Source organism: Polyodon spathula, chromosome 6, assembly GCF_017654505.1.
Source record: "Polyodon spathula isolate WHYD16114869_AA chromosome 6, ASM1765450v1, whole genome shotgun sequence".
NCBI classification, from domain to species: Eukaryota; Metazoa; Chordata; class Actinopteri; order Acipenseriformes; family Polyodontidae; genus Polyodon; species Polyodon spathula.
In genome coordinates this window covers 50,887,766-50,908,438 of record NC_054539.1, presented here as the reverse complement: position 1 = coordinate 50,908,438, position 20,673 = coordinate 50,887,766, and the positions used below count along the sequence as shown (strand labels likewise).

The following is a 20,673-nucleotide window of genomic DNA, read 5'->3' as shown; positions in this document are numbered from 1 at the left end:
GAATAAAAATTGTTTGAAGTTTATGAGATTAGTGAAGTCATGGGATGAGAGCAATGAAGTCGAATGCCTCTTTTCCACTGTACAACCGAGCCGTGCCGGGGCTGTACCAAGCCCTCACAATGCGATTAAGGAGACCCTGTGTTGTTTCTCCACTGCAGGGCTGAGCCGTGCTACTGACGTCACAGCAACGAAAGACAGTTTTTATTAATTATTGTTATTAATGAACTCAATTTGCCATAAGATAAGCAATCAATTGTGTTAATAAATGAATAGACCAATGGTACAGCTGTGTCTTGCATCACTATATTTTGTAACTATATTTAGGAATTTCTTTATAATCCAAAAATTTTACTGATTAGATTGACTTAATAAAGTTGTTAGTTCTGTTGAAGGGGAGAGCCGAGAGCAACGGGAGCTGTAGTTGTATGTATGGTAAAGCTGTTCAGTATTTTGTTTTACTATATTTTTGTAAATATAGTATAGTTTTGTACTATATTTTTTTTTTTTCTTTTCAGCATTTTTTTCTTTATAATAAAGGCCAAAAATGAGAAGTTTGCTAGACAGAATTTTGTGTTTTTGAGTGTGTGAGTTAAGTGTACTGTACCCGCAGTTATGCCCATTTGCTTCAAATCATCATAAATTCGGGCGCACGATTCCGGATCTTCCTGAACACTTCTATCTGCCCACAGAGAAACCAGGGCCTGCACTTCCTCAGCGTCCCAAGGCTGTACTTTTCTCTCACCACACTCGCTGCCCGGCATGTTGTTTGTTGTTTGTCTTTGTGGAGTGTACTGACTGATGCAACGTAATGAATAACATCCTTAACCCCGCCCCTGACTCGGCTCGGCTCGCAGCCAGATTCAGATGTCTTGTCAGGCCAGAGGTTCATGGTTTGGTGGGTTTTAGTGACATGTCAGAGGAAAGCCTGAACATACGTATCTTAATATTCTTAATCATCTTAACAGGCAAATAAAGAGGAAATGTTGCTTTTCAAGTCTGTTAGCCAGTGCTGAAGCATGAGATCTTCCACTTTGAAGGAAAGACCAGAGTTGATAATATGGGAAGGCAGTAAGGAACTCTTTACATACACTAAACATTAATGTTGATTCATGGGTTATTACTAAGCATTGTTGTGACTATATTTTAAATAAAAGGGATGCTTTTGTACATTTCCAATAAAAATAAACCTTATTAAAGCAAGGTATAGAGAAAACTGTCTAAACATGAAATTCCTCAGCCTATGGTAATGTACAGTAAGCGATCAGCAAAAATATTACAAATTGGAGATGATAAATTGATTAAGTAAACAATTTTGTAATAGCTGGATATATTTAGAAATAATGTTATAGAGTGAATTATTTTTGATGTGTAATAATATTGTTAAACAGTAGAACATTCAGTAACAAATAACATTTGAAGTGAAACATTTTGGCCTTAAGTAAAGAAAACAGTGATATTCCCGTGGATATTTCTGCACATTTTACTGTTTTAACAGATGTTTTGTAATCTTAAATATCCCTAGATTGCAGCGCAATCACCAAACAACAAACACTATTATCAAATCTTTCTAGCATATATTAAGTTTATACAAGCAATCATCTCTGACAATTTGCTTGACATATCATTCATTCATTATAAAAATGCATCCTTTGGTATGTTCTTACTGTATTATATATGTACAGAAAGGTATTTAAATTTATTATTTTGTGGTAAAAGGCTGCAATGTGGTTTTATGCCTACAAACAATTACAGTGGAACACAGGAACGAACGGAATATAATGTGTTTGGTAAAAATGCACAAGGTATTACAGGCATCAGCTGATTGCAGTGTGAAAAAACAAGACAGCTGTCTTATTAGGAGACCCTCTCACAGCTGATGCGTGAAGGACACATGTTCAGATTGACTTTCCAACATGATGACTACTGTCTAGTTTTAAGCCTCTACATTTAATCTCTAAGGTTGTTATTAAAATAAAAGTATGAAAAGTATTTCTTGTGTAAGGAAATGCATATGCTAAATGCCCTTTAACTAGAGATCATTTTAAATATGTTAATACCTGCAGTAAGCCTGCCTCTCAGGGTATATGACTGTCTTCTTGCATGCACTTCAATGCCCGCCCAAATTCAGTTTAAAAACCCAATAGGCTGAGGCCTGGGTATGAACTTAAATTGAAAAATTACTCAGTTGAGTCGCCCCTCAACACAATTAATGATTGCATTTTACAGTACATGCAATTGATATTGATCTTTTAGAAACCATTAATTAGAAAAAAAGATTATCTAACAATGGTCCTTTGATGCTTTATCCACACAAACGTTTTGTGATTTGAATAAATTCCAATGAGAATAGTATCACATATTTTCAATATAAACAATATGTGTTAGAGATGGAGAAAGTTCAATTGGTATAAATCTGGCCTGAAGCTCCCATCCTGGGCATTGTCAGTCAGGGTTAATGTGTAGCAGTGTGTCCTTGTGAAGTGCTTGGATCCCTAACCACTTATCTAGCTACAAGTCAAGAAAGCAAACACATGTATTTTTAAGAACTTGTACTGCCACAAAGCAAGGTATCTATGCCAGACAAAGGAGGTATTAAGCAGAATTCGCAGCCTCTTGTCCTGGCCATTTTTAGTATAGTAGAGAGAGAATAAGTTGAAAAATAGGAAAGGTCACTGTGGCACAACAAGAGCTCTGTATATAAATAAAGTGTGGCTGGTGTTTGTGTTTTGGTGGTGGTCGAAAGGGACGGGGTTAATTCCTGTCCCTACCAAAAACATGTGAGAATGTGGCTATTCCCAAACAGGATAATTGGTGTCAATTGGGAACAGCCGCATATTATAGATAGCTATAATATAGATAATATAGCTTCCAGCTCCATTAGATCAGATATCACAAGGGAGCAGGTTTGAGTAGAGTAAAGTAGAGTAGAGTAGAGTAGAGTAGAGTGTAAAGTGATTGTCACTAGAAAACAGCTTAGTCCAGTCTGGTAGTTAGGGACTGTTTCAAGTGCAGTTAGGCTCTACGGTTGAGCTAGACTTTTGTTTTGTTGTGTTTACTTTGTTTTGTAAAAATAAAAGTGCAATTCTTGTGTTTGGGTCTATGTTCTAAAGGGCAAACAAGCTGAGTACGGAGAGGCTACATTACAGTGCCACATGATTTGAAATGGGATATGGTAATAACAATTAGAATCTGGTTATTTTAATTTAAGATCTACAGTACCTTATTTGGTGGGGGTGGGTTAGGGGTGGAGGTCAAGGAACGCTATTGGTATCCATGGGGATAGTATTTGTATCACTCACCAGACCAAGGAACAACAACAGAAACTAGAAGTTCTGCCAACTCAGTGAGCTTGGCAATTCAAAACATTTTAAAACGCTTTGGTCATATGAAAAAATCAATACCACTCAATATTTGAGTACTCAGGACTACCATGAATAATATAAAAAAGGTCATTTAAAAAAATGTATATGTGAAAATGTAATTTTTTTTATTCAATAGTGTTTGGCAGACATGCCACACTTTTTTTTTTTTTTTAAGAAACCAACAATAATCTAGAAAATAATCATGATAAACTTTATTTAAACAGTTAATTTTGTTTTTACTTCTGATCACATAACAGCCACCTTTAATACAGCTCAAAAATGGTTACATTCAGTGCCTTTCAGAAACGTAAAACTGCATATTTTTCCCAGCTGGATTAAATATGACATTAATATTTTAAATTGGCAACACCGCTTGTAATCTTTAGCATCAATCACTTGAAAAAAAAAACAGCATTGCATTACTAAAAGCATTTAACATTATAAAGGAATGTTTATATAACTAAGCATTCACACTATATCATTATTACAACAACAACAACAACAACAAAACCTGTGGTTTCTTATGTTTTCCAAAAATCTACACAAATTAAAATTGGTGAGGATGACTCTTAATTTACAGATTAACATCCTCCCATTCATTCCAAGCTCTGCCCCTTACCTACTATACTACATCATCTCCTTCCCACTGGCATCTCTGATGCTTCAGAGTGAACATGAGGTTCCAGGAGCTTCTTGATAAAGTTGGTGGGTTCTCCAGGTTCCAGTTTATGGCAGTTCTTTTCCTTTGCATTCCAAGAATCATTTTTCCCTTCCATTCCATGCTCCACAACTTCATCTCAGCTGTGCCCCCTCATCACTGAGCCACCCCGGAGATCCAAGCTGCTTTCTCCACATTCAATGAAGATGAGAGGCTGTCTGCAGGCATCCTCAGAGAGTCTGATGGGTCTTTCAGCTCATGGAAAATGTTCTCCACAATGTAACTGCATATCCTGTACAATAACTCTAGAAAGATGTCCAATGAGTCTTCCATTGTGCCTTGCCAACACTGGCGGCTGAATGACCAGTCACACTTTATATCAACCACAGCATCTCAGGTAAGCAAACACATTAACTTTTAAGTCAGCTGCTTCTGGGTTTTTTTTTTTTTTTTTGTATTAATAAAGATCACAATAGCATGGTTTTGTTTGTTTTTTCAAATCATATACAGTATAATTGTTGTACTTGTGAGAAGGGAATTAGAGTATTTTTTGATAATGAATACATCCTTCTGCAATCAGAATTAAGTCAAAGTTATGTAAAAGTGAATCTCTTGTTTATTTAACTGTTACACCTTGATTAAGATTTAAGTGAAAATTTGTATACATTTCAAAGGGAAACTTAGTTAAAATCATTGTGTGAAAACTATAGTGGTCTTCTGTCTTTTACCCGATTACTGCATTATGAAAACATAACAGGAAAACATACATTTATCAGTGGCAGTACATACTGTTTCCCCCATTAAGGATAAAAATAACACATTATAGTAGTCAGTACCATAGAAAGTACAGTAGTTCACCTACAGCCACAGTATATGCAATAGAATATCTTAAATAAAGACATTTCCTGTAATTCTAGTGGGTCACACATTAACTTCTTAAAAATGCAACAGCAACGCTTTGTTTGTTTTTTTTACTGCTAATAACATACAAACACAATGGGGCAGTATTGCATTGCAGTACACTGTTACTTATAATTCTGCAAAGTGCATTTATAACTAGGGCTGAAATCTAATTACAGAAGTTGAATGTGGGCAGAAAGTACAGTCATTGTTTTTTTTCAATATTTTAAAAACTATATCTCTGTGCTCTTGTTGTTAAACAGGGCGAGAGTGCTCGAAAGATGGTGTGTGTGTGTTGAGGTGTTTAAGAGTGTAATCTAAGTTTCTAAGTTTAGATATTATCTATTATGTTTTGTGTCGATCCACAGCATGTGCCTTTTTTCAATTCATAATTTGATTATTTTCCCAGGTCCTCACCCTTTTCTCATTTCTGCTAGTGACACAAACTTTTCCAATTAATCATTTTACTTTAGTTATTTTTTCCATCCCCTTTTGTACCCATCTTGTGTATCATCCATTTAGACAGGGGACACAGAAACTACAGTTGTGCTTTGGCGGTTGGCGGCTAACAGGAATATAGTCCAATTATGCCAACCACAAATTCTCCTAGGAAGAGAAACCTGCAAAAAGCATTGAAATGACACAAGCCACTTACCTTTTGTAACCTTTTATAATCTTTCCTAATGCACATGTTCTTTTAATTGAAGCAGGAGATATGCTGGAAAAGTGTTACACCATTATTAAAATGCCAGTAGAGAGCAATAGAAAAGGGAAAACCTTTTATTTATAAAACAAAACAAGGTAAACATATCCCATAATACAAACATTAATACAGGCAAAACAAGGAATCCACAACCAAAATACATACCATTGGTGAGGAGATATCATAAGAGAAATGTAATATAAAAATAATATAAAAATGTATAAATGAGAAGAGGCCATTTGGCATATCTATGCTTGCTCATCCAGTTCCTAGTAGCTGATGGTCACATAAGAACGTAAGAAAACGAAGGATTGAACCCTGGCCTCTAGGATCTGAGATCGAGTGCTCGCTATGGGCAGACATACTGAAGCCCATTTGTGTTTATAAACAAGGTAACTGGATATACTGGCAACAGCCGACAGCAGTTCTTCAAAAATACATAACATAAAATACAGTTCCATATAATTCTGTCACCCTAATCTGTAAGCTATACATTTAGGCATACACATGCACAGTAAAATGGTAAGAGTAAGAGTAAGCCTCCCAATATAGTTAGGATAACTTTTGTGTGCCTCTTTTGTTAAGGCTACAAACACCAGAATGCATTACAATTTGATTTGGAAACTGGCCCAGTGAAAATGGAGCCGAACAAGCACCAACTTAAGCCTAATACAATTGTAACCAAATTTAAAAAGGGATCTTCTATTTCTTATATACTTAGAACATTTTACAGGAAATACATTCATAATGGGTTCATAAGCTACAACATTTTTTAAATGTGTTGTTTTTTTTTTAATGCCATGTCTCCCAAATCCATTGTAAATGTCAAAAGTCATGTTAAGTTATATATAGAAGGAATTTCTTAGGAATTTGGTCAGACAGGTAGTCTGTAGGTACCTGGCTTTGACCGCTTATGAGAATCAGTACCATTGAAATACATTTAAACATCTCTTATCATTGTTGATTAAGTATAGTTTTCTAAAACCACCATATCCTTAAATGACATACAGTACATGTATATATTAGTGTCATTTCGGACGTGAAACTTTTTCTATGTGCCTAGTGTCTAAGCAAAGTAACAGGTGCAGAAGATTCGTTTCGAAACTACTCATACTGGCATCTGGTGAAAACTTCCAAAATGAGAAGAGTCACACTGGGCTCTGGAAAAGTCTGGTAAGAAGATAAGATACTGATTGCTTTTCTAAAACCTTTATCTCAGTGGCAGATACCTACACATGAAATATTTTTGTGAGAGGAAACAGCTTGTAAAGAATTTCTGGAGACATGGGCATCTCTTTCCTTAACCCTCTCTCTATCTTTCTATGTGTGTAAGCTTTCTGAAAAAAGATGACCTTTTACACAAAACCGAAACCTGAATACCAAACCTTACTGAATTGGTCTGAACTCAAACGATTTAGTCTTTTCCTTAAGTCTAAGTGCATGGATGTGTCACAAAACTGGTAAGGAGGAGGAGTTCCTGAGTCACATAAGCACATGACAGCCTGGAGTGATGAGCAAACCCTACTCCCTCCTCCAGGTCCTGTATTAATCATGCTGTGAATCAATAAGAAGCAGTGGAGCAGTCCTGCTTTCTCCTGCATATCACTCCCTCACTTTGCTACACCTTAGCAAGACAGAGATAGTTCTGCAGTTAATATATATGTATATGAAAAGGATTTTAAACACCAAGACATTAAAAATATTCTAAATACAGCAGCCTATGCACATGATTAGCAGTTTATTTATGTCTCTAAAATATTTTGTTTTATACACCCATTATTCAATGTGCAGCACAAATAATTGACAAGCCCTCATCATTGTGTTTTAATGATAGGTTTGGAACTGCTTTAACATATTATGGAGTTATCTTTAAAATAATTGGATTTGGTGTGGACATGTACCTCACTCATTTTATCTATGCAGTGATTGAGATACCAGCCAAAGTGAGCTGTTACTATTTGCTGGATAAAACTGGACGAAGAAATAGTCAGGCTTGGTCTCTGATTATGACAGTGATCTTAATAGCAATTAATACAGCCATCCCAACACGTAAGTAAATAATATCTTCCTTAGCACGCTGTACCACATGAAGGAAATAATGTGCAGCATTAAGCTATCACACTTTATTTTGAAACTTAGGCCATACGCTGGTTCTATACTGCGGGCAATGGCAGCACAAGGGCAGCTACAATGCTAGGATCTATTTTCATATGCTGATATATCAATGGTATTAAAATAGCATGAACCAATGAGATCAACAAACAACATTGCAGTACCACTGTACCTTATAAGAACCCGTAAGCTCCCATATTGTATGGCCATTGCTGGTAATTCATGTCTAATGGTTCTTCTAAGGTTTTGTAAAGATAATTAACTAGTATTAAAGGGTATCCAAAGAGATGAGCTGTCGGACAAAGTTTGAGAAAATGGATTGTGTCTGTTTTTATGAAACTGTTCTATACTATTGTATGGAATTCAAAAGCAGTTTAGAACATTTTTGGGAATTTCAAACTTTATTGAATTCACCAAAAGAGACTTAAAAAAGCTTTGTGAATAGGGTTGATTGCTGCTAGCTTCTGAATTTTTTATGTTGTGTAATTTGGTGAAACTTCATAACAGTATGTGAGGCACAAGCATCTTTAACACCAGTATTCATGTGGAAAATATGAAACATAATGATTAGATTTACAAGTACTACAGTGTAATGAACAATGGCATGATAAAACATGTTTTTCAGAACAGGGTGTGGTTCGTAATATAATTGCTGTTCTTGGGAAAGGTTTTTCAGAAGCTGCTTTCACCACACTCTTTCTGGGTACAGCAGAACTGTACCCTACTGTTGTCAGTTGAGTACACCATCCTCACAGGTGAGCACGGTACATATGTGTTTTACATTTAGCCACCTGAAAGTAAACATACCATAGAGTTACTGGCTATCAATGCTACAGAGCTCTCTTACCTCCAGTTCCTTTCCCTTTACATATGGAATTAAAAGGCTCTTAAGTAAGTTTAATTAAATGACTGCATTTCCAAAATAAGCCTAGGTTACACTTCCTTCATGGGACATTTGGGAGGGTCACTGGCACCAATGATAATGCTCCTAGAAGATGTATGGATTATCATTTGCTGCCACCGCCATTTTGTGTGGATGTACAGCATTCCTACCGTCTAAAACACTGAACTGCCGACTGCCAGAAACCATCACTGATGTATAACAGGAAAGGTATGTAACAACAATGGCATGATATTCTGGCTTCCCCTGCCACGGCTCTAAATACATGAAACAGCAGATCAAGGTGATCTATAGCCACAATATGTATGTGTAAAAAGTTTAACATATCTAAAAGTGCTCAAGATATATTTAATAATGTAATGATTATGATAAACAAATTTGTTGTAAAGAATATACTCAGCAAGTTTCATGATAACTGGACAAGCGGTTCTCTTGTTTACTGTACATGTAAAACTGTAAAGTGTGACAATGTGCATAGCCACCTCAACTATATAAAGCTTTTAGTGACTCCTTTCTGTTATTGTAACAGCCCTTCATTATTGTCTATTCTAAACTGGAATGCGAACCTGTTTCTTATGGTTTTAAACTCTTCTTGCTGTAGAATAGCCATAATTACTGTAGTTAGGAATTCAGTTGATGCCACATGGCCAGGAAGAGGCAGGGTTTTTTTTTTTTTAAAGCCCAGGAAGAGGCAGGGTTTTTGTTGTTTTTTTTTTTTTAAAAAGCCCAGGAAGAGGCAGGGTTTTTTTTGTTGTTGTTGTTGTTGTTGTTTTTTTTTTTTTTTTAAAAGCCCTTATGGCTACAGCTTTTGGTATTCAATTTTATTATGTTGAGATCTCTCATCATTAATACATTGGGAGCCCAAATAAAATGACAGAAGACCGATAATCATTACATTTATGTAAAACAAAAGTCTTGAAATAATCCACTGTTGCAAATGCTTGTTTAAGCAGCTACAGAAAATGTATGTTTTTCTATTCACATCCAGGCACAAAGATGATTCAGAAAACCAGCCTCCTCTGAAAGAATGAATGTCCTCTGTTTAATACGAATGACCCAAAATGGAGCGGAACACCGATAAGGGATTTCGGTAGACTGGTAACTTAACTTTCAGGGTTTGGTAATCAACTTGCTATAGAGATTTTTAAAATAAATAATAATAATAAATTACACCGGAGGACACAGGACTGCATGTGCTTGAATGAAGTATTTTGCACTATTTGTCGTTCCTCAGCAGTTTTCCTAATACATGGTTCTATTCCATACGTATATGTACTGAACATTTGAATGTAACACTTATATAAAACATGTGTATGAAATAGTTTTAACCTTAAAACCTGTAAACATAATGAACTGAATACATTGATTGTTGTCCACTACTTTTCTGCACATACAGTAGGTCTCCAATTCTAGAATCTGGAAGCAAATTAAAGTTAGCTTATACTATAGTTTACAAAGGGTATATTCAGGGCCACCGAGAGCCTTCGTGGGGCCCAGGGAAGGATTGGTATTTGAGCACTGCATAGCCCTTAACCTGTGAAAGCACATTGAGAGATACAGCATTACAATAACAAACATGCTTGGTTGGCTTTACACCAGCGGTATTAAGAGGCACTGCTGTAGCTGGGAGAACTGTTCATTAAAGCATGCCCTTCGATGACCAAATAAGTTGGCTCAATTCAACCCAAATAATGTCCAGATTATACACACTGCTCACCCTCCTTTCCTGGGTCCAAGCTTTACTACTATAGAACTGAGAAATAACATGAAAACTGACAGAGAAACTTATTGAACAAATCCACACTTCCAAATAAAAACTACTGTAAAATGCTTTCATAAAGCAAGATTGAGGCATACACCCACAGCTGCAAATCATAAACACACAACAAACATTTCTCACTATAAATTTCAAACATTGAAATTTAAAAAATTGCTTTAATGTGCTGGTGGGCTCAAACACAAATGGTCCTGTGCAGGGCTTCAGTATTGTTTGACCAGAATTTGGCTGGATTTGTTTTTTGCCTTCTCCAGGGTCCCCTTTGAGCCAACAGGCCCTGGGGAAATTTCCTTCGCCTTCTCGGTGGGCCTGGGTATATTTATTCTGTCTTCCCCAGAAGTGGTGGCGTGGAAGTTCCCTAACATGAGCCACTGTATATTCAATTTGTCTAGCTGCACTGTAAATTATGGGCTGCCATGACAGGATTGATTTGACAAGAAGAGTCTGCAAGGCATTATGTGATAATTTATTTCCTGGGGTGCAAATTTGGTTCTATGCAGCTAGATTCTAGCACCAAGGTACCTCATATAGCACCGGCAACATTAAATTCTGGTGGCAGTAGACGTGTAAAAATGTATTTATTTATTTGTATTCCTTAGCAACCATAGATGATGATCGTTTCTCATTGGGTTTGAATTACTCACCTGGCTCATCCAAACTCATCCACATACACAGAAGCAGAGGTTTGTGTCGTGTGGGAAGTTGCAAGGGGGATTGCTTAGGGCAGGGTCTGATAATTTAGCACCAGTAGGCTCCCTGATGCTAAACTTTCAAAACAGTTTAGCACCATTTTTCAAAATTATTTCCACCCCTGTTTGTATCTATGTATTTAACAACACTGCAAAGATGCACATGTTCCAGAAGACTAAACCGCAGTTCAACTGCAGCATATACAATTAACAACATGGTTTGGACTTGTTTAAATAAATTAATGAACGATTCAGTGTTACACACTAATTAAAGGTTGGCTTGACACTTTGTTCCATCCACACAAGCAGATGTTCTCATTATGATATAGCACACGAAACATCTGCTGCACATTTTTGTGATGATTTTTTTTTTTTTTTTTTTTTTTTTTTTTAAATATAAAATCTGTCATAAACAGCATTACCAGGATAGGTGGTTAGCTATAGTTTTGGATGTGGAAGTAACCTAATATTCCCTACCAAGACACAATACAGCTTTTGGTTCACCCAAAACTTGAAAGATAGCATCTTGTTAGACAGGAAATGCCTGAGTTCAATTTGATCGTACACATCGTTCCCAACAGAAGGTGTCTTGGCTTTTCTCAAAATATTTGTTTTTATATCATTTACATAATGTAAACCTTCATAAATAAAGGTTTCTTGGTCCAGTGGTTAAAGAATGGGGCTTGTTACCAGGTTGGTTTCAGGTTCAATCCCAGCTCAGCCACCGACTGTGTGTGTGTGCATGTCACATGAATGCACACACTCTCAGTTTTCTATTCATTTTGTTATTCCTAACTCTTAATAATAAAAAAAACACCTGTACTGTACTCTCAGCATTGATAATACACACGTTTTGTGAAAATATTTACCTGTTTTTTGGGGGGTTTCTTTACCTTTTGCTTGTTTACATGTAATTAGATCTTCATTCAGTCTACTGTGTAATTTTTGCAATAATGAGGTCTCTCACAGGATTTGGACTTACTGGTATCTCCATTTGCCTACTACGTATACACTTCATCAGGTCAATAGTCTTTCTTATGAATGTTATTATATTGTAACAATATAGTTAGAGCTTTAAGACTGCAATAAATGCTTCAAAATCACAAACTGTATTATCTTTTCAGCTATTGTGGGTTGATATTGAACACCAGACTTTTACAGGTCTTTGGCATGGCTTGGTCTGCTGGCCCATCTCATCAGAGACTGGGGAAGGCTGCTCTTAGTTCACACCACCTCTCTTGTTTTAAGGTGGTAAGACAAACATGTTGTAATATTTACAAGGTTGCACAGGAGAAATTAGATTAGCTTTAAAACATAGATGAAAGACCACTTCATACACAATACATTTTTTGCAACTGGCTCGTTTAGTCCCATAGATTTAAAGATTTTGCATTGGAAACTATTCAATAAAATAGTGTAGATTAACAGAAATCAAACAAGAAAGTATAACTCACAGCTCCGTTAAAGTGCATACAGACACAAAAGTATTGTTTTATGATGTCACACTATCACATGATTTCTCAAGTACTGGTACAGGAAGCAAATAAAACCCACGGGAATAACACAGAGGTCTATAAACAAAATCTCAATACTAGAGCAACAGTGCATTCTGAATTTTTGCAAACTCCTTAAAAAGAAATTCAGCATTTGTACTTTTAAAGAACTGAAAGAACAAATTGGTAGTTCCTTTTTTTCTCTCTTCACCCTAACAATGGCTGTGTGTCTCTTGTCATAGCTGCATCCCACAGTCAGCAAGATGGTTGCTAGCCAATGGCAAGGTACACGAGGCTCCCAGGCACCTTCGAAAATGTGTAAAAATGATCATTAGGTAACTAAAAATAGAGTTTGTGTTTTGTGCTCTAATTAATATATGCCTTCATGTCTATTCAGTTTCAGGCTAAAATCCATTTTTAATATTGTAGGGGGTGCAGCCTATTGCAGTACAACACATAGTATGGTTCTCAGTTCAGTGGACCACTTTGCAATGCTAACTTTCCAAAGTGATTTGAAAGATGACATCTTTAGGGGCAGGAGAGAATAATCAGAGAAAAAGAATCCCCCCCCCCCAAAAAAATGAAAGTAGTAGTGCAAGTAACTTGCTTTAAGAAAGCATTCTCTGGCTAGTATTTCCTGCATGTTTGTTTTTGGTTATCAGGAACAATTTCAATATAAGCTATTTCTTTTCTGCTTTGTTTATTTACTTTTTTTTGCCAAATAAATGAGTTTGTTGAGGTGAGAAGCGAGAGCTATTTTACAAGGACAAATGCAATAAGTGGTTTTTCACTTTAAGACAAAATGGCATTGGTTACAGCTCCTTAATGGTTCAAGTGGGAGTGTCTGCTGCACCATGAATTATGCTATTGGAAGACATCTGGAAGCTTCTCCCTCAAACCATATTCTGCTCAGTGGCAGTCCTGGCCAGCTTGGCAGCATTCTTCCTTCCTGAAACTCAAAATGTCCACGTACATGAAACGATTAAAGAGGTCAAGGAAACAGGGTACAGCAAGTAATTTGGATATATAGATAGATAGATAGATAGATAGAGATTATATATATATATATATATATATATATATATATATATATATATATATATATATATATATATATATATATATATATATATATATATATATTATTATGTATATCTATCTGAGAAAGAAAGAACAGACATGTCCCTGAAACCCCTCAATTGTGATTTAAATTAAAACGCATTCTAAACTGGAATAAGCCAACAGCAATACTTGGGTAAATCACAAGCAATGTCAGTGATGTGTTAATTAATGATGACCAAAACATTCCAGTGTGTTATCTAATTGTAGAATATTAGTTAGAGATAGCTTTAAATTTACAGACACCTACCCAGCAAGAACAGCATGGCAAAGCATTTTAAAGTATCATCATCCAGCACAGTTACCAGGGAGTAGAACTAGAACTTAATTTTAAAGCTCTATTTACTTGTTTTAAGTATGAATTGGATTTCCTTTTGTTGTAGGCCCAGGGTTTCAACTCCCTGAATGTTGCTGACCACAGTAGGGTCAACTGGCTATTTCTGGAAAATAGTGCCCACTAGTGGTTACTTGTGATAGTGAGCAAAGTTTTAGATCCTGTATTGCTCAGTTTTATCCCTTAAAAATGATTAGAATACTTACAAAATCATACATGTAAGCTACGCTGTAGCTTATGCCTGCCCATACCATAACACCACCGCCACCACAGGGCACTCTGTTCACAACGTTGACATCAGCAAACCGCTCACCCACACAACGCCATACACACTGTCTGCCATCTGCCCAGTACAGATGAAACCGGGATTCATCCGTGAAGAGCACACTTATCCAGCATGCCAGTGGCCATCGAAGGTGAGCATTTGCCCACTGAAGTCGGTTACGATGCCGAACTGCAGTCAGGTCAAGACCCTGGTGAGGACGATGAGCATGCAGATGAGCTTCCCCGAGACGGTTTCTGACAGTTTGTGCAGAAATTCTTCAGTTGTGCAAACTGACAGTTTCATCAGCTGTCCAGGTGGCTGGTCTCAGACGATCCCGCAGGTGAAGAAGCCGTATATGGAGGTCCTGGACTGGCGTAGTTACATGTGGTCTGTGGTTGTGAGGCCGGTTGGACGTACTGCCAAATTCTCCAAAACGACGTTGGAGGCAGCTTATGGCAGAGAAATGAACATTCTATTCTCTGGCAATAGCTCTGGTGGACATTCCTGCAGTCAGCATGCCAATTGCAGGCTTCCTCAAAACTTGAGACATCTGTGGCATTGTGTTGTGGCCTTTTATTGTCCCCAGCACAAGGTGCACCTGTGTAATGATCATGCTGTTTAATCAGCTTCTTTATATGCCACACCTATATATATATATATATATATATATATATATATATATATATATATATATATATATATATATATATATATATATATATATATATATATATATATATAGGTATTGCTGTGTTACCTGTTTGACAATGAGGGCAATAGTCCTTACACTATCGTTGCACTAGAGCGGCCATTTTGAAAGATTAACAATGAAAAAAACAAAAAATTACAGGTATGATAGTTAACTAGTTATAACTCGTGGGGACATGTAACACTTTTTTGGAACCCCACTACTTTCCCTTTGACACAAGCTTAATTAAAGCAACAACATTAAAAAACATCTGAGTTATTGAAGGATTGTAAACATCATAAAAAGTGAAGGGAGCAGTATATAAAAAAAAACAGATAAAATACAATGGAATTTAAAAACTAATTGTTAGGTCTTACAGACACAACATGGTACTGTTCATAAAATACCACCAGACACAAGGAGTCTACTACCACAGGCTGAGGGACAAATAATTACAGCATGTGTGCCTTTGTTTTCAAGCAATAAAAAAATAACCCCAAGATGCAGTGTTCTCTTTGATATTTTTATTATATATATTTTACATGTTTATTATCTTTATGTGACAGTTTAGTACTTGAAAAACACATATGAATGGAAGCCAACACAAACACTTTTGCACATCTTACTGTTATTTGTCAGTGGCTATTATTAATGCAATAAACGCTTCATAAGTTTTGCATAAGCACAGTTATTAGTTTTTGATATCTGGTTAATTTTAAAAGTCACTTTGGAGATAGCAAGGACATAACTGAAATGTAATCGTAGGGTTAGATGTCAAACAAACACTGAAATAAAGCATCTTACTTTACTGTTACAATATTCTTGGCATATCAATATGATTATAAATGTATTACAGCATTTCTTAGCTAGTTAGTAAAATTAAAGCCACAACAAAAAGGTTTCACAGACCACAATATTTTGAAGTAGACAATGTAAAGTTTTTAAGCAAGACAAAATAATGAAAGTGTAATTTCAACTTGCAAACTGGCCTACTATAAACTATGGTAACTATGAAAATATTTGACACATTGTGAAAAACAGGTTTGTCTCCCTAACCTGTCCATCTGTTGAGTGTTTTAATAACAACAACAACAATAATCATCATTTTAACCTCAATGTGATCAACAACAAGTATTCTCTCCAAACTAACAATTATAGAAAAAAAAAAAAAAAAAAAAAAACTAAAAATAGCACACACACTTTTTGGTTGCTATAGAAACTTGTTTTGAAAGTGGTGGTTTTGGCTTCAAATATCATAAATGATATACAGAATGAAAGGAAAAAAAGGTTAAACTCAGGAACAGTCCTTGTGGCACCCCACATGACCTCTCCTTATGTGGTGCCACGAAAAAAGATCTTTCCTTATTGTTATATTACAATGATCAAATTTACTTGGAGCCCCAAGAGTGGACAGAGAGAAAGAAAAATTATATATATATATATATATATATATATATATATATATATATATATATATATATATATATATATATATATATATATATATATATATATACATACACACACATACACATACATATATATATACACATACACACACACACACATTCACTTAATCTGAAAAATTATTCAAAAAAAGTGCTCGATTTTAAAAGACCATTGCCATGGAAACCAAGTAGTTAGTGCTGGCGCCCTTATGATATATCACAGCGACTAGCTGTTGAAAGCATTCTTTGCAACAAAGCTGTATAGTGCAAGTGACAGTAACAAGCATTTTATTTCAGTAAAGTAGCATAAAGTTTGAGCAAACCTAGCATGCTTGGTTTGAGGTACTGCGAGAAATAAGACTGCAACAATTTACTTCAAGCATGCATAACTTTACTCTAGCTTGCAGCAGACTGTAGTGCTCTTGTGAATCTCTTAAGTAAATGTTACACAATCTCACTTAAATTCATATTCCTGTTGCAATAAAGCCTCAACTGTCAATGACGACAAAAATCAAATTTCTCTGTATTGAAAACAGAGCACCTTCTATTGAGCTAGATATGCAATAAATGAATACATTAGGTATAAACCTATTTTAAATATACAGCACTCAAATAACAACTATACTGTATATTCTATACAAGTATACTCTTTTTCTGCACTACCAGTGTATTCTACACACCGACAATACCTACAGTTCCAGTGAAAGTGCACAAAATAAAATGTCATTCATTTAGCGTGTTAAACAAAGCAAAAAGGTAAACAAAAAACTAACACAAAGTGAATATTATTCCAAGTGTCACATTCATTCTTTTAAATCGTCTTCATTCCAAGGCTTCTGAAAATAGTAAAAACAAGATTTTAAAGTTTCAGTTTTACCAAAAAGTGCAGGACAAATCATCAACTGGCATTTGCTAAGGAGGATATTGCTGGATTCAATAAAATAGCTACTCTGTGCTCTCAGTCTATGCTTTGTGTTCCATTGTGCTTTTGCAATACATAAATAGTTAAATGTCATAAAGAGAGAAAGGATCAGGCCCTGGACTTTGACAAAGACACAAATGCACCTGTGGCCATTAAGGATCACTAATCTAAACACAACAAAAACATGGAAGAATTAATGTTTAAATGAAGATTAACATATTTCGCATATTTAATATATATTAAAATACATTTATTTATTCACAATGCATCCAGGTCAGTGTACTTACCTTATTCGTTCCCTTACACATATGAAGCTAATACTGGCTAGTAATCTCAGGCTGCTGCATGTCTTTGTCATAAATGTAACATCCAACTTCTCCAATGTTAACGCCTAGGAATAAAAGCAATAGGTACAGTAGTTACTCTCGTGTTTTCTACTACAACTTGTGGTTTGTAACATGCACTTGTACAGAACACAGTTTTGATAGTTGTTCCAGTTGATTACAGGCACTCCATGTAATCTTTTTGTTTAAAACGAGAACATATGCCATTTGTGTAAATGCCAATACTTCAGCTGGCTTGGCCTCCTGGACAGCCACTCTCTACCAAGGATAAGGCTGAACAGGGGATATTTCCAAATTCTAGGGTATGCAGGGTAGCAAAGTTGAAGAGCACATTCTGAGAAGAAGTCATAAGGTTAGTGAACATTAGGAGGCAATACCAATCAAAAGAAAGGACACAAAAAAATCACCAATCAGGATTTCAATTCAAGTTCTTAATTCCTCCAATACCTTGGGATTCCCTACAATGCTTTAATGTATTAAAATACAGGGAAAATCAAACTAACCTTTTGGTCCAAACAGGTATCCGTAGCAAGGAACATGGCAATATGGTTTTCCTTCATGCTACAAATGATCAGTAAATAATCAGTCAGGTGAGTAAAATGCTATGAAAACTTCTGATACTGTCTTTGAACAAGTAACACAAAAGCAGAGCGCCCCCCTCCGAGAAACTGTTGCAGCTGAGGGTCCCCAGTTTCCAAGTAAAAACCCTGCTGCTTGGAATGCATGACAAGCTGGTTTGAATTTCAATTACACCAAGTATACAATCTTGGTTGGGTGCCCTTGAGGAGCCTTTGTACTCCCACAGGGTCTATAAAATCTGGAAGCAGTTTGTGAAAATGCAAGGCAGTTATTACGTTCCCCATGTACAGTGTGACAGAATCTAATATTCACAGATTGTCTCAGGACTGGGAGTCTGTATTGCATGAAGCTGGATTATCACCAGTTACTGTAAGGTTTTACTGGACTGTACAATCTTCTATACACATCTATTTACAACATACAACCCCTTTCTTCATTTCTGTGCAGCAAAACCTATCCACTAGGGGTCATCATAACACCTCAAAGCTACAAGTTTAATCCTGTTGAGAAGCCATGACCAACAGACTGCTGAAAAAATACAATGATCCTTGGTAACCATCTCCTTTTACAACTGCTCCCACAGCTCAAACCTAGAGGCAAACATTTTCTATAGACTTAGGCAGCATTTAGCTAAGTTAAACTTTTACAACAACTTTCTCCTATAAAAAAGGTACAGTAAGCACAGCTGCAACTAATATGCCTACAAAAATTAACCCACAGAGCTTCAAAAGCATCCTGCCTTCATCCTAAAATAATAAGACATGTGCTCTTCTGTGACAAGGTGAGAGAATGCAAGCATAAATAACAGCTGTTTGATGATGTGGAATCTGCATTGTAAAAAGTAGGAGTTGTTGTAAGGTTGCACGTTTGTAAGTTTGTTTTCTTCATTGCAAACCGTGGCGATTTTCTGATCTGACACAGCCCTGATAATGGCAGTTTACCTCAGCATGGCCTCCAGCGCACAGTGTCTTCTTGCACCTCTCACAGCGTAGGCACGGCCGATGCCAGCTTCTGCCCAGGGACATCACCTTCTCCGCTAGGGGAAAAACCAAAGACACGGTTAGAGCTACAGAAACCTTGCTTTGGGTTTAAACAGCAAGACGTTGTTCTTAATAAAGCATCTGTTTGTGTTAACATTACTGTGCCAATAAGGGGTGTGTGTTTAAGAGTTATAAGTACAGTGTTGAAATAGCCCAGCATCCTTCTAGCATCATCAGGTGATGGAAATATGAACATATCTGACATTACAGACAGATGCTGGGACAGGGTACCAACTGTCAAGCCTTTCACACTTGCCTTATTGTCCACCTTTCATAATCCTAGGCCTGGCATTAATTATGCATACTGGAAAGGAGTGTTAATAAGTGCAAGAACCCCGCCCCCCTGTGTACTCTAGGTGAATAATGCATTCTTGAATAGGCACTTATTTTTTGAGTATTGGACACCCTAACAAAACAGAACAGTAAAATCTATGCATTCACCGTTAAAAGGGAACACAGAGCTGCCCTTCTGCCTCAGCCACATGGAGCATTGTGATGATGAAAGTGACAAACAGGACTAAATTAGTCCTTTTGTTCGGTGTTCCAAATGCCACCAAGCCCAGAACCATCTCCCAGAAAGAGTAAACAGCTGATCGGCATGTTTATGAGGCAGACCAGCTGTGTGCTTGACAGGAAGTCCACTGCTTCCTCCGCTTTGTGCATATAAAAAATGGATGTTCCATTTGAATTTACAAAAATAAATGCTGTATTTTATTACCAGAGGCACAGTAGCATGATGATCTAATTAAGGCACAAGGACATCATATTGATATACGTTGCCTAATTGCACAGCAAATTACAGATGCAGGAGTATTCCTAAAAGAAACTGTCCAGATATGTTTCTGCATCTTCCACACATGTTTTAACTGCTTGCTGTAATCTCAGAGGTAGACTTACTCAAGTCAGTAAGTAATTAAGTGATTACAAGTATTCACCAATAGGATTGCTAGACAAAGGTTTCTGACAGTTTCGTCACCTATTAGTGATGGTCTAGGCAGTGTAGTACAATTTCCAGGTCAAAATTAACATTGTACAATTTTCTAAGATCCCAGAGCTCAGACCGTCTACATTTCTGCTGCAAGAAATGATGTCTATGTCATTTTTAACAAGTACACTTCTAAATACATGTTCATTGTAACTAACAAAGTGTGGTCTTTACATACAGTTCACAACACAAGTGACCTTAAACTATGGTCAGGACTGACAGAAGATAAACAGAGGTAATGTCAACACTAAACCTAGATTCAGATTCAGATTTAGATTCAGTCAGATTACAACATTTTGATTGGCTCAGTCATTTGGCAACATGTTTTCTAGTATGCTTGACAAAATGTCAGAA

General features: G+C 36.3%; 1 protein-coding gene and 1 pseudogene across 1 annotated transcript in view; one reads left to right on the top strand and one right to left on the bottom strand.

Annotated features, from left to right (window-relative positions):
- The first annotated feature begins 4,036 nt into the window (after window positions 1-4,036).
- Window positions 4,037-13,612, top strand: LOC121317687 (annotated as a pseudogene).
- Window positions 13,613-16,538: 2,926 nt separating this feature from the next.
- Window positions 16,539-20,673, bottom strand: part of LOC121317297 (cysteine-rich protein 2-like) — a 35,706-nt gene continuing 31,571 nt past the window's right edge. Inside the window, exons 6-9 of the mRNA XM_041253092.1 lie at window positions 19,236-19,330; window positions 18,219-18,276; window positions 17,659-17,762; window positions 16,539-17,285 (exon numbers count right to left, since the gene is read on the bottom strand). Coding sequence (XP_041109026.1) covers window positions 17,686-17,762; window positions 18,219-18,276; window positions 19,236-19,330 — 230 coding nt within the window. The 3' untranslated portion in view covers window positions 16,539-17,285; window positions 17,659-17,685. The remainder of the gene's footprint in view (window positions 17,286-17,658; window positions 17,763-18,218; window positions 18,277-19,235; window positions 19,331-20,673) is intronic.